The sequence below is a fragment of the Rhincodon typus genome, chromosome 9 (genome assembly GCF_021869965.1).
Source record: "Rhincodon typus isolate 14 chromosome 9, sRhiTyp1.1, whole genome shotgun sequence".
NCBI classification, from domain to species: Eukaryota; Metazoa; Chordata; class Chondrichthyes; order Orectolobiformes; family Rhincodontidae; genus Rhincodon; species Rhincodon typus.
Window position 1 is genome coordinate 37,772,093 of NC_063340.1, and position 24,355 is coordinate 37,796,447.

Below are 24,355 nucleotides of genomic sequence, written 5' to 3' on the forward strand. Positions count from 1 at the left end.
GCTCCTTTGATGCTGCCTGGCCTGCTGTGCTCCTCCAGCTCCATACTGTGTTATTTCTGACTCCATCATTGGCAGTTCTTACTATCTCTGGAAAACATTCAGACTTGTTGATAAAAGACAAGTAGTATTCTTACCAAAAGAATACCAGGCAGAAACCATTTCTAACAGGAGTGAATCCATGCATCTTCTTTTGCCATTCAATGACATTTTATCACTGAATCTTCCAATATTAACACACTGGGGTTACATAAATAGAAACATAGAAAATAGGAACAAAAGTAGGCCATTCAGCTGTTTGAGCCTACTCTACCATGTAACATGGTCATGGCTACTCAACCTACTCAGTACTCTGTTCCCACTTTTGACTCACCCACTTTGATCTTTTTAGCCCAAAGAATTATATCTAAATCATTCTTGAAAAGATTCAATGTTTGGCCTCAACTGCTTTCTGTAACAGACAATTCCACATGCTCACCACTATTTGGATAAAGAAATGTTTCCTCATCTCAGTCCTAAATGGACTGTATCCTTAGACTGTGATCCCTGGTTCTGGACTCAGTGGTCATTGAACATATCCTTCCTATGTTTACTCTGTCTGGTCCTGTTAGAATTTTATAGGTTTCTACAAGATCCCCCCTCATTCTTCTAAACTCCCCAGTAAATATAGTCCTAACCTATCCAGTATCTGCTCATGCCCCAGTCCTACCATCTCAGAAATCAGTCTGGTGGACCTTATTTGCATTTTCTCCATAGCCAGAACATTCTTCGTCAGATAAGGAACATACCATACCAATATACCATGCTGTGTTCATCCAACTCTACACCTTGACATCCCAGACTCCAGCATCGGCAGTTCCTACTATCTCCGATACCAATATACCATTTGTCTTCATAGTCACTGCTGCAGCTGCACGCTTACTTTAAGTGACTGATGACAAGGAGACCCAGAGCTCATTATACCTTCCCCTTTCCCAATCTATCGCTACCCATCTTCTTGTTTTTGCTACCAAAGTGGATAACCTCATATTTATCCACATTATATCTCAACTGCCACACACTTGCCCACTCACTCAAGTTGTCCAAATCATATTGAAGCATCTCTGCATTCTTCTCACAGTTCACTGTCCTACCCAGCTTTGTGGCATCTGTGAACTAAAAGAACAGATTTCCCTCTCTAAAGCATATTAGTGAACTCGTTGGAACTTTCCTGATGAGTGACAGCTTCATGGTCACCATCACAGATCACTAACTTTTCACTCCAGAAATTTTATTAATTGAATTTAGATTCCTCTTGTTGCTGTGGAGAGTTTTGAACCCATGACAACAGTGCATTAGGCCCTGGATAATTAGACCAGTGGTTTACCACTATGCCACCAGCTCTCCCTTTAGATGGTGTGAATTCTGCATTGAGTAACTTACCTCCTGAGTTTCTGAAGTCTGTCTGCCAACTGCAAGGTACAAGTCAGCGTGATAACATACTCTCCACTTACCCTGACAAGTACAGCTCCAAGAGCACTTAAGACACTTGATACCAACTAGAACAAAGCAGCCCATTTGCCAGCTAAAATGGGGAAGCAATTGTCTAGTGGTATTATACCCAGACTATTAATCCAGAAACTCAGCTAATATTCTGAGGACCAGGTATGAAACCCACATGGTGGGTGGTGGAGTTTTAATTTAATAAAATATCTGGAATTAGGAATCTAATGCTGACCATTGAACCGTTGTGGATTATCATCAAACCCATTTGGTTCACTAATGTCCTTTGCAAAGGAAATCTGCCATCCTCACCTGGTCTATCCAAAATGCAACTCCAGAGCTACAGCAATGCGCTCGACTTTCAATCTTCTGAAATGGCCTAACTAGCCACTCAGTTGTATCAATCACTACAAAGTTTCAACAAAGAAATGAAACCGGATGGGCCACCTAGCATTGACCTAGGCATCAGAAACAACGCTTGCAAAAACAGCACTGTTGACTCTGCAAAGTCCTCCTTACTGACACCTGGGGGCTAGTGCCAAAATTAGGACAGCTGACTCACAGATTATTCAGTTAATAGCCCGACATAGTCATACACATGGAATCATACTTTACAATATCCCATACACCATCATCACCATGCCTGGATGTGTCCTGTCCTACCGGCAGGACAGACCCAGCAGAGGTGGTGGCACAATGATATTCAGTCAAGAGGGAGTTGCGCTAGGAGTCCTCAACATTGACCCCAGACCCGATGAAGTCTCAGGGCATCAGATTAAACATGGACAAGGAAACTTCCAGATGATTACCGTGTACGGTTCACCCTCGACTGATGAATCAGTACTCATTCTTGTTGAACAACAGTTGGAGGAAGCACTGAGGTTGGAAAAGATGCAAAATGTACCCTGGGTGGGGAATTTCAATGTCCAGCACCAAGAGTGGCTTGGCAGCAGCAACACCAATCCATGTGGTTGGGTCTGAACAAATGTAGCTGCTGGGCTGTGTCTGCGGCAGGTAGTGAGAGAATCAATAGGGCGGAAAAACATACTTAACCTCATCCTCACCAATCTGCCTCCTTCAGATACATCTGTCCATGACAGTATCAGTAACAGGGACCACCCCACTGTCCTTGTGGAAACAAAGTTCTGCCTTCACATCAAGAATATTTTCCATGAACTTATTTGGCTCTACACCGTGCTAAACAGGATAGACTCAGAAAAAAATAGCACCTCAAGACTCAGCATCTATGAGCTACTGTGGACAATCAACAGCAGCAGAATCATAATCCCAACACGATCTGCAATCTCATAGCATATCTCCTACTGAACTATTACCAACAATCCAGGGAATCAATTCTGGTTCACTGGACAGTGCAGGAAGGCATGCCAGAAGCAGCACCAAGCAGTTGTAAATATGAGGTGTCAATCTGATTGTTATGAAGCAGAGGTCGATCCCCTCTGATAACTAAAACCGAAACACCCTGAGAGGCTCGCCTCACCTCATAGTCTGTTAAAGGAAATTTAAAAAGGATATAATCTGCCTCTCACCCTCCAATCTGTTATAAAGGAGGGGTTAAATGAAATGAACACTTGACAGTCACTCTATAATCAAAAATAACAATTTATTTTTTCTAATTCGAACCGTGAACAAATGAACAGAATTATTAACAAACCAACCAATTCCTTTTAACTACGAAGTAATCCCAAATAAAACAAAATTCTAATGGTATGCTGTTCCAATAAATGTAAGTTCCACTTATATAAACAAAATTAATAAAAAAAATTAAAACTTAATCTCTCGAAATTACAGTCATGATACGTCTTCCGGAATGCTTTGCGCCCCGTCCGCTGATCCTTGGTCAGCGACGTCTTTTTCTGTAGAATTCTTGTATTAGCAATATTAGCTGAGAGTGTCACTATACCTTTATTTAGACGATGGTTGCTCTGAGACCCTAGAGAATTCTGTGAGAGCCAGTGATTTTGTCTTTAGAGCTGCTGGTTGTTAACTCAAATAGACGGCAGTTGCTTTTACACTAATTTTCAAAAGCCCTCTTCTTTTATACCCTTGATGACTATTAATTTCTTACCAAAGGATTAGAACCTGGTTGTCAAAACCATCAGATTTAAATTTAATTGGTTTTTAGTTTCAAAGTGCCTGGTTTAAATTAATTGGCTGATTTTCAAACTGGTTGCCTTACTTACAAAGCAAACTACTGCTTGGGTTGTTAACCACACAGCCTTTTGATACAATGTTTCAATTTCAGGAACTCTCTCTGCCTGCTGCTGCTCACTGATGTTTTTTAAATCTCCAAGCCTAGAAAAAGCCAACATTCCCCTCTATCATTTTACAAAAACCCAACTTTGCAACACTGTTGCTGCTACCAAACAGGACTACTTACATAAGCAGCAAGTGATTGACAGAGCTAAACAATCTCGCTAAGTGATCTCAATACCAACAGATCAAACTTAAGTTCTGCAGTCCTGTCACATTCAGTCATGAATAGTGGTGGACAATTAAACAACTTACTGAAGGAGGAGGCTCCACAAATATCCCCATCCTCAATGATGGAAGAGCTCAACACAGTGCAAAAGATACAGCTGAAAGATTTGAAACAACCTTCAGCCAGAAGTGCCGAGTGGATGATCCATTGTGGCCTGCTCCAGTGGTCCACACGATCATAGATGCCAGTCTTCAACCAATTTGATTCACATCATGTGATATCAAGAAACAGCTGGGGCACTGCATATTGCAAAGGCTATGGGTCCTGACAACATTCCAGTAAGTATTGAAGACTTGTACTCCAGAACTTGCCACTTCCCTAGCCAAGCTGTTCCCAACAATGTGTGAAATTGCCCAGGTTTATCCTGTACAAAAAAGGCAGGACAAATCCAACCCAGTCAATTATCACCTCATCAATCTATTCTTGATCATCAGTAAAGTGTCATCAACAGTGCTATTAACAGCACTTAGCAATAATCTGCTTACTGACACTCACTCTGGATTCTGTCAGGGCCACAGTTCCTGACTTCATTACAGTCTTAGATCAAACACGGACTAAAGAACTGAATTCCAGAGATGAAGTGAGGTCAGACAGCTTTTGACATCAAGGCCATGTATGACCAAGTGTGGCGTCAAGGAACCCTAGCAAAACTGGAGTCAATGGGAGATAGTAGGAACTGTAGATGCTGGAGAATCCGAGACAACAAGGTGCAGAGCTGGATGAACACTTACTTATGAACACTTATCAACGTGGATTTCACAAGCTTCAAAATCTCCCCTCCCCCTACCGCATCCCAAAACCAGCCCAGCTCCTCCCCGCCTCCCTAACCTGTTCTTCCTCCCACCTATCCCCTCCTCCCACCTCAAGCCACACCCCCATCTCCTACCTACTAACCTCATCCCGCCTCCTTGACCTGTCCGTCCTCCCTGGGCTGACCTATCCCCTCCCTAACTCCCCACTTACACTCACCTTTACTGGCTCCATCCCCGCCTCTTCGACCTGTCTGTCTCCTCTCCACCTATCCTCTCCTCTATCCATCTTCTATCCGCCTCCCCCTCTCTTCCTATTTATTTCAGAACCCCCTTCCCCTCCCCCTTCTCTGATGAAGGGTCTAGGCCCGAAACGTCAGCCTTTTTGCTCCTAGGCCTGCTGTGTTCATCCAGCTCTGCACCTACACCGTTTTGGATACTGTTGGGGGGGGGACTTACCACGGGTAAGCCATGGGGTACAGGTCTCTGGCACAGAGTCTGTCCCTGTTGCTCAGAAGGGAAGTGGGGAGAGGAGGAGAGCATTAGTCATTGGGGACTCCATAGTTAGGGGGACAGATAGGAGATTCTGTGGGAACGAGAGAGACTCGCGGTTGGTGTGTTGCCTCCCAGGTGCCGGGGTCCGTGATGTCTCGGATCGTGTTTTCGGGATCCTTAAGGGGGAGGGGGAGCAGCCCCAAGTCGTGATCCACATAGGCACCAACGACATAGGTAGGAAAAGGGATGGGGATGTAAGGCAGAAATTCAAGGAGCTAGGGTGGAAGCTTAGAGCTAGAACAAACAGAGTTGTTATCTCTGGTTTGTTACCCGTGGCACGTGCTAGCGAGGCGAGGAATAGGGAGAGACAGCAGTTGAACACGTGGCTACAGGGATGGTGCAGGAGGGAGGGATTCAGATACCTGGATAATTGGGGCTCATTCTGGCGTGGGTGGGACCTCTACAAACGGGATGGTCTGCACCTGAACCAGAGGGGTACCAATATCCTGGGGGGGAAATTTGCTAATGCTCTTCGGGAGGGTTTAAACTAATTCAGCAGGGGGATGGGAACCTGAATTGTAGCTCCAGTGTACAGGAGGTTGAGAGTAGTGAGGTCATCAATAAGGTTGCAAGGTCGCAGGAGTGTACTGGCAGGCAGGAAGGTGGTTTGAAGTGTGTCTACTTCAATGCCAGGAGCATCCGGAATAAGGTGGGTGAACTTGCAGCATGGGTTGGTACCTGGGACTTCGATGTTGTGGCCATTTCGGAGAAATGGTTAGAGCAGGGACAGGAATGGTTGTTGCAGGTTCCGGGGTTTAGATGTTTCAGTAAGATCAGGGAAGGTGGTAAAAGAGGGGGAGGTGTGGCATTGTTAGTCAAGGACAGTATTATGGTGGCAGGAAGGACGTTTGATGAGGACTCGTCTACTGAGATAGTATGGGCTGAGGTTAGAAACAGGAAAGGAGAGGTCACCCTGTTGGGAGTTTTCTATAGGCCTCCGAAAAGTTCCAGAGATGTAGAGGAAAAGATTGCAAAGATGATTCTGGATAGGAGCGAAAGTAACAGGGTAGTTGTTATGGGGGACTTTAACTTTCCAAATATTGACTGGAAACGCTATAGTTCGAGTACTTTAGATGGGTCAGTTTTTGTCCAATGTGTGCAGGAGGGTTTCCTGACACAGTATGTAGATAGGCCAACAAGAGGCGAGGCCACATTGGATTTGGTACTGGGTAATGAACCAGGCCAGGTGTTAGATTTGGAGGTAGGTGAGCACTTTGGTGATAGTGACCACAATTCGGTTACGTTTACTTTAGCGATGGAAAGGGATAGGTATATACCGCAGGGCAAGAGTTATAGCTGGGGGAAAGGCAATTATGAGGCGATTAGGCAAGATTTAGGATGCATAGGATGGAGAAGGAAACTGCAGGGGCTGGGCACAACTGAAATGTGGAGCTTGTTCAAGGAACAGCTACTGCGTGTCCTTGAGAAGTATGTACCTGTCAGGCAGGGAGGAAGTGGTCGAGCGAGGGAACTGTGGTTTACTAAAGAAGTTGAATCTCTTGTCAAGAGGAAGAAGGAGGCTTATGTAGAGATGAGGCGTGAAGGCTCAGTTAGGGTGCTTGAGAGTTACAAGTTAGCCAGGAAGGACCTAAAGAGAGAGCTAAGAAGAGCCAGGAGGGGTCATGAGAAGTCTTTAGCAGGTAGGATCAAGGAAAACCCTAAAGCTTTCTATAGGTATGTCAGGAATAAAAGAATGACTAGAGTAAGATTAGGGCCAGTCAAGGACAGTAGTGGGAAGTTGTGCGTGGAGTCCAAAGAGATAGGAGAGGCGCTAGATGCATATTTTTTGTCAGTATTCACACAGGAAAAAGACAATGTTGTCGAGGAGAATACTGAGATACCGGCTATGAGACTAGATGGGATTGAGGTTCATAAGGAGGAGGTGTTAGCAATTCTGGAAGGTGTGAAAACACATAAGTCCCCTGGGCCGGATGGGATTTATCCTAGGATTCTCTGGGAAGCTAGGGAGGAGATTGCCGAGCCTTTGGCTTTGATCTTTGTGTCGTCATTGTCTACAGGAATAGTGCCAGAAGACTGGAGACTAGCAAATGTTGTCCCCTTGTTCAAGAAGGGGAGTACAGACAACCCTGGTAATTATAGACCAGTGAGCCTTACTTCAGTTGTGGGTAAAGTGTTGGAAAGGATTATAAGAGATAGGATTTATAATCATCTAGAAAGGAATAATTTGGTTAGGGATAGTCAACACGGTTTTGTGAAGGGTAGGTTGTGCCTCACAAACCTTATTGAGTTCGTTGAGAAGGTGACCAAACAGGTGGATGAGGGTAAAGCGGTTGATGTGGTGTGTATGGATTTCAGTAAAGCATTTGATAAGGTTCCCCATGGTAGGCTATTGCAGAAAATACGGAGGCATGGGACTGAGGGTCATTTAGCGGTTTGTATCAGAAATTGGCTAGCTGTAAGAAGACAGAGGGTGGTGGTTGATGGGAAATGTTCATCCTGGAGTTCAGTTACTAGTGGTGTACCTCACGGATCTGTTTTGGGGCCACTGTGGTTTGTCATTTTTATAAATGACCTGGATGAGGGCGTAGAAGGATGGGTTAGTAAATTTGCGGATGACACCAAAGTCAGTGAAGTTGTGGATAGTGCGGAAGGATGTTGCAGGTTACAGAGGGACATAGATAAGCTGCAGAGCTGGGCTGAGAGGTGGCAAATGGAGTTTAATGCGGAAAAGTGTGAGGTGATTCACTTTGGAAGGAGTAACAGGAATACAGAGTACTGGGCTAATGGTAAGATTCTTGGTAGTGTGGATGAGCAGAGAGATCTTGGTGTCCATGTGCATAGATCCCTGAAAGTTGCCACCCAGGTTGATAGGGTTGTTAAGAAGGCGTATGGTGTGTTAGGTTTCATTGGTAGAGGGATTGAGTTTCGGAGCCACGAGGTCATGTTGCAGCTGTACAAAACTCTGGTGCGGCCGCACTTGGAGTATTGCGTACAGTTCTGGTCACCGCATTGGAAAGGGTGCAGAGGAGATTTAACAGGATGTTGCCTGGTATGGAGGGAAGGTCTTATGAGGAAAGGCTGAGGGACTTGAGGCTGTTTTCGTTAGAGAGAAGAAGGTTAAGAGGTGACTTAATAGAGACATACAAGATGATCAGAGGATTAGATAGGGTGGACAGAGGGAGCCTTTTTCCTCGGATGGTGATGGCTAGCACGAGGGGACGTAGCTTTAAATTGAGGGGTGATAGATATAGGACAGATGTCAGAGGTAGGTTCTTTACTCAGAGAGTAGTAAGGGCGTGGAATGCCCTGCCTGCAAAAGTAGTAGACTCGCCAACGTTAAGGGCATTTAAATGGTCATTGGATAAACATATGGATGATAATGGAATAGTTTAGGTTAGATGGGCTTCAGATTGGTTTCATAGGTCGGCGCAACATCGAGGGCCGAAGGGCCTGTACTGCTCTGTAATGTTCTATGTTCTGTGCACCCATCCACCTAACTTTCTTCTCATTTTCCTCTTTCCTTATTTCTTCCACCATTTACATGAAGTTAAATTTCGTGAAACACTGTGATGAAACAAGGATAGAGGTAGTTAAAGCGGACTGGGCAGATTGCTTACCAGTAAGTACAGTAATCTAACAGTGGTAGACATTTGAGATAATTTATGACTCTCTGCAACAATATATCTCAGCAAGGAGGAAAGATGCTAAGAGGGATAAATCAACCATGGCTAACCAAGGAGGTTAAGGAGAATACATTTAACAAGAATCATAAAAAGAAGGTACAAGTCAGTGATAGCCCTGAAAACTGGGGTAAATTCGGAATCCAGCAAAGATAGACTAAGCAGATAATAAAGACAAAGAAACTACGAGGACAAACTAGTGAGGAATATAAAAACTGACAACATAAAAAGGAAGACATAGGTCAAAGTGAACATAAGGTGCCTTAGAAAATGAATCTGGGGAGAAAGTTATGAGGAACAAGGAAATGGCAGAGGAAACAAATAAACAAATATTTTTCAATAGTCTTTACAGTGGAAAATACTTCAAACATCCTATTAATACTAAAGAACACGGGGCAGAAATTAAGTACTATCACTAAGAAGTAGTAATTGACAAATTAATCAGCTAAAGGCAGGTATGTTCCCTGGCCTTGATGGCTTGCATCCGAGGATTCTAATAGCCATCTACACAGATAGTGAAGCACTGCTTACTATTTTCCAAAAATCCATGGATTCTGGAGAAGTACTGGAGAATTGGAAAACTGCTAATATGAGACCCCTATTCAAAAAAGGAGGGAGGCAAAAAGCAGGTAATTAATGACTGATCAGCCAAACATGTTGGAATCATTTATTAAAGATGTAATGGCAGTACATTTCGAAAATCATAATCTAATGAAGCAGATGGCTTCGTGAAAGGAAAATAGTGTTTATTAGACTTTTTAAAGTCTCAACTAGAGTGGATAGAGGGTAACCAGTAGGTGTGTTGCAGTTAGATTTCCAGAAGGTATTCAACAAGGTTCCTCGGATAAAGTTAAGTCAGAAGATAAGAGCCCATGATGCTGGAGGTAGTATGTTGTCATAGATAGAGAATTAGCTAATGAGCAGGAAACTGAGCGGGGATAAGGGGTTCTTTTTCAGGTTGGCAACCTGTAACTAGTGGGATTCTGCAATGTCAGTGCTGGGACTGATACAGTTTACAATACATATTAATAACTTGGAGGAAGGAAGCGAATGCACTATAGTGAAATTTGCAGACGACACAAAAGTAGGTAGAAAACCAAGTTGCAAGGCGGATACAGTTTACAGAGCGATACTGATAGGTTAAGTAAGTGGGCAAAAAGTTGGCAAATGGCATATAATGTGGGAAAATGTGAAGTTGTTTCTTTTTGGAGGGAGAATAAAAGAACAGACTGCTACTTAAATGGAGAAAAACTGCAGAAAACTGCAACACAAAGTGACTTGAGGGTACCTGCGCACAAAACATAAAAAGCTAGCACAAAGGTGCAGTAGGAAATCAAGAAAGCTAATGGAATGTTGGCCCTTATTTTAAGAGGATTGGAGTATATAGCAGGAACGTCTTACTGCAACTGTACAAAGTACTTGTGATGCCACATCTCGTGTGCTGCGAACAGTTTTGGTTCCTTTATTTAAGGAAAGGTATTGTTTCATCGGAGGCAGTTCAGAAAAGGTTTACTACGATGATCCCTGGTGTGGAGGATTGTCTTACGAGCCAAGGTTAAACAGGTTGGGACTGTACTCATTGCAGTTTATAAGAATGAGAGGTGATCTTATTGAAACATTTAGGATTCTTGACAGAATAAATGTTGAGATGATGCTTCCTCTCGTGGGAGAGTCTAGCACCAGAGGGCATAGCATCAGACTAAAGGGGTGCCAATTTAAGACTGAAATGCAGAGGAATGTCTTCTCTCAGAGGGTTGTGAATCTTTGAAGCTCCTTGCCACATAGAGGTGTGGGGACACATTTTATCTATATTTAAGGCTGAAATAGATTTTTGATCGGTAGGGGAATCAAGGATTAGTGGGAGAAGGCAGGAAAGTGGACGTGAGGAATGTCAAATCAGCCATGATCCTATTGATTGGCAGAGAAGGCTCGAGGGGCTGAATGGTCTACACCTGTTCCTAATTCTTATGGTCTTAAACATTTCCTCACTACTGTGCCTGTAGGCAACACTAAAAGGATCTTGCTATGCCAGTGAAGAAGGAAAGAGCAACATAATTATCAACTTACTGCTGGTACAACCTTGTCACAGTGGTAGCTCTTTTGTCTCAGTCAGAAGCTGGACAATTGAAATAAACTAAGTTGCCACTTCATTGCAGTACCTTTGGATGAGGCATTAAATTGAGGTCCCATGCACCCAATTAGGGAGGTGTAAAAAAAATCTATCAGCATCCATCAGTCATTTGCCCTTCAATCATCATCTAAAATGGATGACATGGATTACTTCATTACTGTTTGTGGACCCTGCTGTACACAAATTGGCTGTTGCATTGCCTACATTACTGATTATGAAGTGTGTGGTCATTGTTGTAAAGTACCTTGGGATATTTTGAGATTGTAAAAGCTGCTGTAAAAGTACAAGTTCTTGAGTGAATTGAATGATTTATTGTCACTTGCATTTTACAGCGAATAATACAGTAAAATAGAGAGAAAAGCTTCAATTGTTGCAACAATCTGGCACCATTTTGAATAGTTTAAGAATAAAAAAAAATCTGAAAGGGAGCCTGCCACCTCTGCCCTGAGCCTGAGCTCACTCATCACATTGCCTTGCTAAGTTTAATAGCCATCTACACAGACAGTGAAGCACCTACGCCAGACCCATCAATGTAGAAGTCGCTACTCTTCAGAAGCCATCTCTTTCTTGTGGGCCCACCTCGCCACTGATGCCAGGTCCCGTGCTGAACTCACACACGCTCCGAAACCAGGAGTTCCCAGCTCTGCTGCTGCCGCCACCTCATCATTAACTAGGAGTCCTCGGCTCTGGGCCTACCGCTACCAGGAGCTGCAGTCACCACCTCGTCGATAATCCTCACTGCAGGCCTGCTGCAACCACAACCAGAAGTCCCTGGCTCTGTTGCTGCCACGATGACGCCGAAAGTCCCCACTCTTGGCCTACTGCAACCAGGAGTCCCTGGTTTCTCTGCCAGGCCAGAGAACACATTGAACTGGACCCAATTTACAAACCACTGAAAAACAGAACCGGAAGTGATGCCAACCACCCCAGCAACTGAGACATATAAATAACAAGCGGGGACAGAACACTAACGCTTCACTGGAGGCGCACTGACGATGTCACCTAGAAGGGTGACGAAACTTCTGCAATCAAACACACCGGCTCGGCAAGCAAGTCTACAACCTGATCCACAACCTGAGTTACAAATCTTCTCAAAAACTTTAAATTGGAACAATGACAAGGCTCTTGGCATCTTCCAAAATCACATAATTTGTTAAACAATTTAACCTGCTGTTTTACATTGAAGAGTAAGTTTTTGGCAAAGTTCAAATTTTTGCTATTTTTATAACTATTCGTCTGATTGTTAGTATATGTGAATAAAAACAAAACTATCAACACAACTGAACTAAGTACAAACTTTGGGAATATGCTTGGATAAGACATCAAAAATTATGTATCTGGAAATTATTCTGCTGCTTTATTATGGTTTTCAGACTATTTGAAATCTCTGGATATTTTGATTTGCATCCAAAATGTAGCAAATTCATGCAAGGATATACCGACTTCAATAGCTTTGACATCCAGAAAGATAATAAAATAAAATCGCATATATACTTTAAATAGATTATATATAGAATTATATGAATATACATTTAGATAAATGTAAACACAGATCTGATAGCAGCATTAGTAAATGCATATATATATAAGCATAAAATTTTAAAAAGTTAACACACAGCAAAATGCACCAATGACTTGTCGGTCAGGACTCATGAACCTTTCATGTACCTTCTTCCTTAAAACCATTTTTTTCAAAACAACAACATAGGAACCAGCATCCAAAAATTCAATACTTTAAAAATATACAAGAATAAAACAAAAATGCCAAGTTTAAAAGTGCGCATTGATGATTAGGTTTTTTGTGAGTTACCTCTCCTCTGTTTTACTGAATGGCACACAGACAACATCCTTGTGCTGGAGAACATCACAGTACACTTGGTTGACTGATACTGAAGTAATTTTACCATTTTGAAGCTGACTGGGTAATTTGACAACATGATCCCGCACTTTACAACCCTGAGTAAAACAAAATATAGAAGGACAGCTTATTAAATCAATTGTAGTTTGCACTACCATTCTGACTTACAGAAAATTCAAGCTCCACTCATAAATAATATTTACTTTTTGCAGAATGATGTGAAAATATCCAAGAGTATATTGTTCTTTTAAACAAATTGCCCCAGGATACTATCATTCTGTTCAATGATGAGCAATGTTTATTGAAACATGCCTACTGCTGCAGACAACTGCCTAAGTTTCTGCCATGGGTAAAGTAATAGAAAGAAATATGTTTGGCTATCTTAACTTACGTATATGGACATAGCAATCTCTTGTCAAGGTCCTGATGAATTATTGTTGATTTTTCTTTTGAAAATTTAGTCCCCAGAAATAATTAGGTGTGGTGACAGTGATTGGTACAAGAGATGCAAAACTTGTTGTCATAATCCAAAGTTTGTTTTACTGGAAGAAGTAAACTCATAGGCAGTTCACAAGGACTGTGCCTTGCCAGATAAACCAGTGAATTATTTACTGTCAATTAAAAACATTAAAATAATTACCAAGTATTTTTTCAAGTAGAAACACTGATAGAATTATTAGATACTACAACAGCACTGTGTATAGATTATCTAAAATACAGTAAATGGCAGGTTTTAACAATTTGTTTGTGGGATCTGAACATCACTAATTGTTGTCTATACATAGTGCCTTTGAGAAGTGATTGAATCAATTAAATTTAATGTATTAGGAGTTGAGGAATGTCTTGGTGAGTGGCAGGAGAGGAACTAACAAAGCAATCAGAATGCATAGCAGAAATAAACAATGATAAAATATCACCAGAAGAGAAAATGCAATATGCTATGGGTAGTGAGATAAAAACATTGCAGACGAGGCAAGGAGGCCCAAAAAATGAGAAAACTGGGATAAGGAGTAAGTATCAACGTCAAAAATAATGGAGTCACCATTGACAGTACGTAAATGAAGTCATAAAGCATTCACAATTAAATTGGACAACTAGAATATTATTAGCTGCAGAGTGATGTAATGTGACAGCTAAAAAAGAGATACAGATAAGTTTGAACAAGTCTGGAAACTTAATATTCATGGTTATAACACTTTCTGAGGATGAGGAAGGACACAAAAGGGTGGGTGGCAGGGTTACTGAAAAAATCTAGACCAATGTGATCATATAACAATGTCCAGGTGAGCATTACAGGTCATTAAGCTGTTTTGAAAAGAAAACAGAAAGATATGCCAGTCAAAACAAAGGAACATTGTGCAATTTTAACTGACCAAATACGCATTGGAAGAAGTCCAACACCAGCACCTCCACACAATGGAATAATAGTAATACATGCAGTCATAGTGTATGCCACCTTTTAGAATGCATCCAGAAGTGCTTCCTTGATCAATGTGAAGAAAAGCACTGTTCAGAGAAATGTTGCAGGGTAAATAATGGATCTGTAAGTATTAGAAAATTCTGGGAAACAATTAACTCAACATGGTTAGGATAAGGAAGAAGAAAAAAGATGAACAGAGAAGGAAAAGTTTGTCAAGATGAGAATGGATTTGTCCCAAAATAATTAGGAAGAAAAGTTAGCAGAAAGATTGAAAGATCAGATCAGTAAGCTACCTTCAAGGAAAAGAAATGTATAAAATTACAAATAATAAGGTTAAAAGGAAGGCATTGATGTATAGGAGGAAGGGTCACTGGATCTGAAATGTTAACTCTGATTTTTTCTTCACAGATGCTGCCAGACCTGCTGAGCTTTTCCAGCAACTTCTGTTTTTGTTTCTGATTTACAGCATCTGCAGTTCTTTCAGTTTTTATTGATGCATAAATACAATGGATAAATAGAGATTCAATGAAACTGACCTGAAAAAAGGCAACCCTGAAGTTTATACTAATAATATTCATGAAAATGTCAATAGGGAGGTGAAAAAAGAGAGATTAGAAGGGAAGCAAGAAAATATTAATAACAGCCTTACTATTAGAGGAAGAACTTCCGAAAGCATCTAATAAAGCAAGAGACTAAAAAGTGCATGGAACCATTTCAAAGTGAAGGAGCAACTCTGACTCCAGAGAATGAAAGAATTGCAAAGATGCTTTTCACTTTATACATTAATGATCGAGATGAAGGAACCGAAGGCATTCTGGCTATGTTTGCAGATGATACAAAGACAGGTGGAGGGACAGGTGGTACTGAGGTGGTGGGCAGGCTGTAAAAGGATTTAGACAGTTTACAAGAGTGGGCAAAGAAGTGGCAGATGGAATTCAACATGGAAAAGTGTGAGGTCATGCGCCTTGGTCAGAAGAATTGAGGCTTGGAATATTTTCTAAATGGGGAGAAAATTCAGAAAGCTGAAGTGATAAAGGACTTGGGAGTCCTAGACCAGGATTCTCTTAAAGTTAACTTGAAGGTTGAGTTGGTAGTTAGGAATGCAAATGCAATGTTGGCATTCATTTCGAGAGGATTAGAATATAAGGCTCTGATCAGACCACATTTAGAATATTGTGAGCGATTTTGGGCCCCATATGTCAGGAAGGATGCACCGTCTCTGGATTGGGTCCAGAGGAGGTTCACGAGAATGATCCAAGGAATGAAAGGCTTAACATGTGAGGAACGTTTGAGCACCCTGGGTCTATACTCAATGGAATTTAGAAGCTTGAGGGGGGATATAATTGAAACTTTCGGAATACTGAAAAGCCTGGATAGAGTGGACATTGAGAAGATGTTTCCACTAGCAGTAGAGACTAGAACCCGAGAGCACAGCCTTAGGGTAAAGGGAAGACCCTTTAGAAGGGAGAGGAGGAGAAACTTCTTCAGCCAGAGAGTGGTGAATCTATGGAATTCATTGCCACAAAAGACTGTAGAAGCCAGGTTATTCAGTATATTTAAGACAGAGATAGATAAGCTCTCGATTGTTAAGGGGATCAAAGATTATGGGGAGAAGGTGGGAGAATGGGGTTGAGAAACTTATCAGCCATGATTGAATGATGAAGCAGACCCGATGGGCCAAATGGCCAAATTTCTACTCCTATGGCTTCTGATCTTAGGTTTGTTTTGCATTGCTACTTGAATAGTAATTTGAGCATATAGATATATCATAGAAGGATATAGAACTATTGTTAGACACAAAAACAGCAAACCAATTAGTTTGACAACGCACAAGAATATACATTCAAGAGCAAAAATACAAAGAAAAATTTATACAAAATACCATTATAGAAATATTGGGCCATATGTTGTAAAAATAATTGTGGCTACACTGGTATTAACATGTAAATTTTGCAAGACCTCAGGTGAGAAACAGATACTCCTTTAAAAACCAAGATTGAAAAATTGCTTTTAGCTTCATTGGTCTCTCCTTAGCATTGCAAGGCATTTTGCTGCGTGCCTCACCATCGACACTGTCACAAAAATTAAACTCATACGTTGAGTTTTGGACAGTCTCTTATTTATGGTAAAATGGACTTAGTGGCTCAGTGGTTAGCACTGCTGCCTGTCAGCACCAGGGACCCAGGTTCAATTCCACCCTTGGGTGACTGTCTGTGGGGACTTTGCACATTCTCCTTGTATCTGTGCAGGTTTTCTCCAGGTGCTCTGGTTTCCTCCTACAGTCCAAAGATGTGCATAGTAGCTGGATTGGCCATGCTTAAATTCAGAAATGAAGAAGGCTCCCGATCCAAAACGTCAGCTTGCCTGTTCCTCTGATGCTGCCTGGCCTGCTGCGTTCCTCCAGCTCCACACTATTACCTCTGATTCCGGCATCAGCAGTTCTTACTATCTATGGGTGACTTGATGGTGCATTATTAAAAGAAAGGACCAGAGAGTGACCTTTCTCAGGCTTGAGGCAAAAACGGGGGGAGAGCACCTCTATCAGTGGCCTCCTTTCAGCATATGATGCTACTTTATTTGGTCTGTTCCCACGGGTGCTCCCTGCTGCTTGGCGTTTTTAACAACATCACCATCTCTGTCCACACACAGGCCTCAGGTCCCATAGTTACTTGTTCCTTGATTCTGGAACTCAGGCTTTGCAAAATTGCTTGCAGTCCCAATCCTGTTCACTACAGCTTCTGGCACTGTTGGGACTAGAGAACTGCTATCCAATCATATTGGCTGGCAGTTCTCTGAGGCAGGAGTTCCTCTCAATTAAGAAACAGAATTCCCATCTTCAGCCAACTGATGTCATGTGGAAAATTAAATTATAACGTCATTGAATCATACAGCATGGAAACAGACCCTTCAGTTCAACCAATCCATGCCAAACATAATCCCAAACTAAACCAGTCTCAACTGCCCTACTCCTGACCTATATCCCTCCAAACTTTTCCTATTCATGTACCTATCCAAACGTCTTTTAAAACATTGTAATTGTGCTCACATCCATCACTTCCTCTGGAAGTTCATTCCACATGCAAATCATCTTCTGTGTAAAAAAATTGCCTCACATGTCTTTTCTGAATCTTTCTCCTCTCACCTTAAAAATATGCCCCCTTCTCTTGAAATCCCCCATTCTAGGGAAAAGACACTACCATTAACTCTATCTGTGCCTCTCATCACTTCGTAAACTTCGGTAAGGTCACCTCTCAATCTCCTAAGCTCCAGTGAAAAAGCCCCAGCCTATTCAGCTTTTCTTTATAACTCAAACTTTCCATACCCAGCAACATCCTGGTAAATCTCTTCTGAACCCTCTCCAGCTTAATAATATCCTTCCTATAACTACGAGGCCAGAACTGGACACAGGACTCCAGAAGAGGCCTCATCAATGTCCTGCACAACCTCAACATGACTTCCCAACTCCTATACTCAAAGGACTGAGCAATGAAAGCAGAGTGCCAAATGCCATTTCAACCATCCTGTGTTTATGTGACGCAAACTTCAAAGTGTTGCAGAGCAGCCACTATTAGCATCAATGTGTTCTCCAGCAACTCTTCAAGTACTGGACCTGGATATTGCAGAAGCATGTGATGTAATTTTCCAATCTTGGACTTGGTGTGATGCCAGAGAACTGGAAAATTGCAAGTATTACACATTTGTTCCTTCAAAGGGCCAAGACAGACACAATGGATTGAATGGCCTCCTTCTGCCTGTAACTATTTGATGATCAGTAGGGAGTTTCACCTATCAGGTATTTAAATAGGCTTTAAAAAAAACTCATGTGTTTACTTTTATTTTGCTGTTCCTTAATTTCACTCTCCCATTCAATATTTTCTCTTCTCTTTCTATGCCTGATTTGGCGCTGAATACAACAACTTGATCTTTTACTTTCCTTTCAGTTTTTCAATTACTTATTTCATAATCCTAAAGTCTGACTGGTTAACTACATACATAAGTGGTTGTATTGTTCACCGAGGACCTAGATGCCATGTTTCCCTTACCATTATCAGCTCACACTTTCAGCAACTTAGCTGACAAACTTGAAGAATATAAAGGCAGGTTTATTCAACAGCACTGATTGACTTCAAACAAATAAAAATCATCTATGTCAAAAGGTTAGCGACATAAAATTATCACACAGAGGACTAGGAGAAATGTCTTCATCCAACATGTGCAAGAGTGAAATCTTTATTACAGGAAGGAGTCTAAGCAGAAAACATGCATTACAAATTTCCGATCTCTATCAGCGTCCCCAGGGACTTTATCAAAGCCTGAGGTCTGAGGTCTTCGGTGTGTGTGGGGGGGAGGGGGAGGGGGCGGCCTCGTGCATCTGCATTCTCTGCATGCAGCTTTCCACACTGGGAAAAGCATTAGTGTGGGCATTTGGATTGCACTAGAGCAATCAAAATTGATGTTGGCTTAATATCACTCAGCTTTCTTGATAGACTAGATGGTTTATATACAAACTTGGATTCTGCAGGTCCATTCAATGTATTCACTCATCACTTACTGAAGTACAGCTGCAAGATATTCAGCACTAACCTTAATAAAGATCTAAGCACCCAGAATGCAAGTAAGACAATGTAGAATAATTTCTGCCATAGTAAACTTAAGTACTGTGGATGTCTTTTCCATTTGTTTGTTTTTGGATGGGAATACTACTGGCAAGGTCATCGTTTGTTGCTCTTTCCATATTTCCACTGAAAATGTCATGCTCAGCCAGAGGACAGACTTTGGGAACTTGGACATGAGTTACATACCACAGAATTTCCAGCCTCTGAACGGTTCTTGTCACAGTATTCACATGGCTGGTCAATGGCAAGCCAGAGGATGTTAATGTTGGGGGAATTCACCAATGCTACTGCTATTGAATGTCAGGGAGAAGTAGTCAGGTTGCCTTGTTGCAGATCATTACCTTGATCCTGTTTGGCGTGAATTTTACTTGCTACTTACTATCCCATCATCCAAAACATCATCTAAGCAGTGCCTCTGGGTCAGCAGCAATAATAAAGAAATGGATTCAAGGCTGCGGAAAAGGAAAATTCTGCACAATGATTCCAACCTGGAGATGGATTCCTCCATGCATACCGACAGAAGGCTGACTGATAGTATGACCAATGCACGTAGTTTTTTAGGATATATCCTCATCAGCATTATACCTCAACCAGTCTTGGTCCTCATTGGAGTTTTCTGCAACCTCACCTCTGGTAAGCTGCCACATATACTAGCCTTTCCCCCAGGCAGTTTGAAGACCATACAGCCTACTGACTACAAACTATCTGCTCATCCCAATTCTATACTTGACTCCAAGGTACATACAGTGCTCCCAGTATCTGAGCTTGTAGTTATGTTAGGAAGACATTTTATATTTGATATTGCTTGGAATATTAAAATTTGAGGGATTTATTTCAAATTTTGTGGAAATGCCTGGAGTGGTTTCTTTGGAAGAGATCATTAAAATTTCCCTGTGGACACTGAATTTTTTTTTAAAACAAGGCTTCCTGTAAATGACACAACTGGTGATACATGTAGGCTTCACTGTAGGTTCCTGTTGTGGCTCTTTTGGAATAGTTATAGCCTTGAAGAAGTACTTTTCTTTAATCTAACTAAGTTGGAAGGAAGTCTGATAAGAACAAGCGGAGTTGAAGGGAGATTGTTAAGAACAAGTTGCTGGCTGATCTCTCATTTCTGAGAACAAAATCCTCTTTATGAGTTCACAGTGAAACCTATTTGTTCTTTTGAAAACATAATTGAAGAAACATCTCAATTTTGCATTTCCTGTCCATGATTAGTGACTTGAACATACCAGCCAGAGCAACAGACAGGAACATTTTAAATTTCATCCTTCAAGCTTAACCCATTAGCTAGTGATTTTTTTCAGAAGGCCAATCTCTATAGAGAAATTCATCTTTTTTTTTCTCTTTTCCTGAGAGAGAGACAGAGTGAGAAAGTGTGTGTGTTTCCGTATATTTTTTGGGGATATTTATGACCCACTGTGTATGTTAGTCAATAAAGTTGTAGTAATTGGTCAAGTTTTAGTGTGTTTAAGAAACCTGGTTGATGGATCCTGTTGTTTAAAATGTTAAATAAATTATTTCATTAGTCATCTTCGTAAGTCAAAGAAGTATTTTGTTTTACGTTGTTACTTATTAACTAGTTGGACTAGCACAAAGGTGCATTCCTCTAACCTCGAATGTAACACAACATGCATCAGGTCAAGTATTGAAACCTCTTCATAACTGCTGTGCATGCTGTTGCTCTCTTTTCTCCTCCAGAGATGCTGCTGTGGCTAGCAGGTGGCAGCTATTGGATGCCTGAAAGCAGGAAATCAAAAAGGGAACGTTGGCTGAGGGGAGAGGCAAACGTCCATGGTCACACCACCTGCAGCTTACTCATCATACCAGATAGTAGGACGAGGGTGAGCTGAGAGTTTGACAGTGGCGTAAAGCACTAACGTACCATCATCCACAATGTTCCCAGCAAAACTGGATGCCATGGGTTTGTCACAGCCAGACCAATAATGCAGAAAACCATTACCTCCATAGATATCAGGAGGTGGAGACATTCTTGGCTCCTACTGGTTCTGCTATGCTCCCTTTCATTGTGTGTCACCTGCAAGAGAGGACAGAAGGTCAATGATTTGTGATGCACTGTATTCAGGTGATATGGCCATCACAACTGAAGAGCTGGAGGTGGATAGAGCAGTGATAGCTGGTGTGATACTGGCTTTATTGAAATATGTAAAGGTGAGATGTAGTATCTGGACGTTAGGCATGAATTCTGAGTGTTAAGGACTGATCATGGGCAAGTAATAAGGGTGCCGGTGTTGATCAGCTTTAAATGCTGGTGGTGTGCTGAGAGATGCCAAGTGGAGATGCACTTGCTGACCTTGACCATTATGTTGTTAGACATCTTGTGGAATGACAAACTCTTGCCCCTAGGCTGAGAATGAAGCTTACTGGCCACCTGTTCGCAAACTTTTCTGAAGGTGGTCCTTGAGAACCTTTTATCCTGCACAAAGAGCTACAGTGTCCTCCTCAAATTCACTTTAATGACAAAGGACTTGAACAGCACATCCATGTACATGGGAACCCTCTCTCCGCCTTAACGTTTTATTTTCCTTTTTCAGAACTGCAAACACAGCATCCAGCAGCAGCCCAGCTCAGTCAATATAGTTCCCTTTCAAAAGAAACAGAATGCCCTTAAAATGAGCCAAGCTAGTTGCAGCATTTGCTACATTCATCTGCTGCTTGGCCCTTGTTGAGTGCTCAGACAGCTAGCAGTATAGATTCCACTCTGACCAACATTACAAGTAAATAAATGAGGCTCTACCTCTATGGAAACAGGTCCAAGTAGGTTGCAAATAGAACCCATGGAAAATACCACAGACCATTTTTTAATCCTGCATTTTATGGAGAAACAGGATGGAGTACAAATAGAAAACAGGTTTAGATATAAGGAGAATAGAGCTAAAACTGCCTAGACAGGCAATCGAACCTCCTCCATGCTGTAAACGTCTACAGCTTAATATATTTCTGATGTTGTACTAATCATATATACCTAAATTTTTTGTCTACTTTCTTCATACTTACAGTATTCGTTTGAAGAGGATCAAACCGTAGGACTTTCTGCTTACAACAAGGATAGTATCCAATTCCTGGAGTGGTCAACTGGTTGTTTATCAAAGGATACACCACTTGTTCTGGGTGGTACTGGCAGTGGGAGAGCTCAGTGCATTGAAAAACCTGAAACAAATTGAAATGATAGCAATAGCAGTATCGATTTTTTTTTTGTATATTGCCATATTTGGAAAATAACTTTTGGAGATTGAATATTTTGACTTCACATAAATTCACTCATCTTTCTAATTTACTTCAATTGGAATTCTGCAGTGAATTCATTATTATATAAAACAAACAGACTTGTTCCAGTAAAAGAAGTAACTTAAAAAAACATCAAAAAAAAGTGTACAGCAAATATTGAGGATGAATAAATCATATCCATATTCTCTGGAGTTTAAAGAAATTAGAAGTGATGTCATTGAAATATTCAAGGTTATGAAGGTTAGATAATTTTCATTATTATTCTTTCACAGGATGTGGGAGTTACTGGTTAGCCAGTATTTATTGTCCATCTCTATCTGCCCTTGAAGGTGGTGGCTAGCCACATTCTTGAACTACTGCAGTACATATTGTGTAGCAGCACTCAGTGCGCTGGGAAGGGAATTCCAGGAAAGTGAAGGATCAGCAATATAATTCCAAGGCAAAATGGTATGGGCTTTGATAGGAATTTGGAGATGGTGGTATTCCCAAGAACCTGTTGTTAGTCTACTCCTAGGTAATAGAGGCCATAGGTTGGAAAGCTGCTGTCAAGGAGCTTTGGTGAGTTTCTGCATTGCATTAAGTAAATAGTCCACACTGATATGACTGTGTGTTAGTGGTGGAGGGAGCAAATGTTTCAGGTGATAAAAGGGCTGTTTTGTCAAAGATGATATCAAATTTCGCGTGTGTTGCTGCAGTAGCACTCATTGTGGACAGTATTCACTATTGTGCCCTGCATACGGTGGGCAGACCACACAATTCCCAGCCTCTGACCTGCTTTTAACTATGACAGCGTTTATATGGCGGGACCATTACAGCTTCTGGTAATTGATTCCCCCACGATATTGACAGTGGGGGATTCAGCAATTGCAATGCCAGTGAATGTCAAGCAGAGATAATTAGGTTCGATCTTGTTGAATATGACAGTTGTCTAATGGCCCAAACTGTCAGCCTAAGCCTGAATGTAGTCCAAGTCGTGATGAGTATGGACACTGAATTAGCTTCAGTCTCTGAGGAGGTATGAATGTTGCTGAAGCTTTGTTCAATCATTAGCAAATATGCTTAATTCTGACCATATAATGGAGGACATGTTGTTGATGAAACAGCTGAAGCTGGTTGGGCCAGGACACTAACGTGAGAAACTTCCATAGCAATACTCCACGAATGATTGATTTCCAGCAATATTCCTTAGTGCAAGGTATGACTCCAACAGGTGGAAATTGTCTAACTATCCTGCATTTCATGTTTTGCTCGGACTCCTTGATACTATACTCAGTCAAATTTTGCCTTGATGTCAAGGGCAGTAACTTTCATCCCCCTTCAATGAAGTTAATCAGAGCCTTCCTTGGTTTAAAAACAAACCAAAACCTACGATGCAGTCATGACAATTAGATAACTGATCTTGAAAACAGGTTTAACAGCTGGAAAATTGCTGGCCTGTGTCATAGATAGTTTTGCTTCCCTATCGCCAATTTGAGAACATTTAACATCATTCTCACCAAGATCATCTTCCTCAAGCACAGATTGCGAATTGAACAGTGGATCTTTCTGGGATGATTTTCCTAAGAGTCAAACCCCCACAGTCACTGTAATTTTGGCAAGACTGCAACAGGAACCCCATCTTTTGCAAAATCGAGTTTTTGCTGTTCTATTACCAAAATTGCATTGGTGGAATGAATGAGCAAAAAGAGCTGGATTTCCAGAGTGAGCCTGCAACTCACCCAGCGAAGCATGACCATTCCTTACCTTCCATCCACATTGAAATCACAAATGTGCAACAGAAGTGAAAAAGTGCTGCCACTATATGCAGATTGGGTGGAGTAAGTGTTTTTTTTGCATTGCTTGTGCTTGTTTGGGCATGGAGGGGGGCTCTACATGTGAGAGATGTGAGACACTGCAAGAGGCGACTGCACACGCATTTACAAGGTACAGGTTAAAACTATCTGTATTCATTGAATCCTACATATGAAACACTGAGCAGAGTGACAGAATCCCTAGAGTGCAGCAAGAGGCCATTTGGCCCATCAAATTTACGCACTCCCTCTGAAGAGCATTCCACCCAGGCCCAGAGCCCCCACCCTATCCCCGTAACCCCGCACATACCATGGCAAACCCACATAGCCTGCACATCCTTGGACACTACGGAGCAATTAAGCATGG

General features: G+C 41.7%; 1 protein-coding gene across 2 annotated transcripts in view; it reads right to left on the reverse strand.

Annotated features, from left to right (window-relative positions):
* Nucleotides 1–24,355, reverse strand: part of sanbr (SANT and BTB domain regulator of CSR) — a 137,687-nt gene that overhangs the window by 72,132 nt on the left and 41,200 nt on the right. For both annotated transcript variants that reach the window (XM_048601512.1, XM_048601511.1), the window contains 2 exons: nt 21,968–22,120; nt 12,866–13,011 (listed from right to left, as the gene is read on the reverse strand). In XM_048601512.1, coding sequence (XP_048457469.1) covers nt 12,866–13,011; nt 21,968–22,120 — 299 coding nt within the window. The remainder of the gene's footprint in view (nt 1–12,865; nt 13,012–21,967; nt 22,121–24,355) is intronic.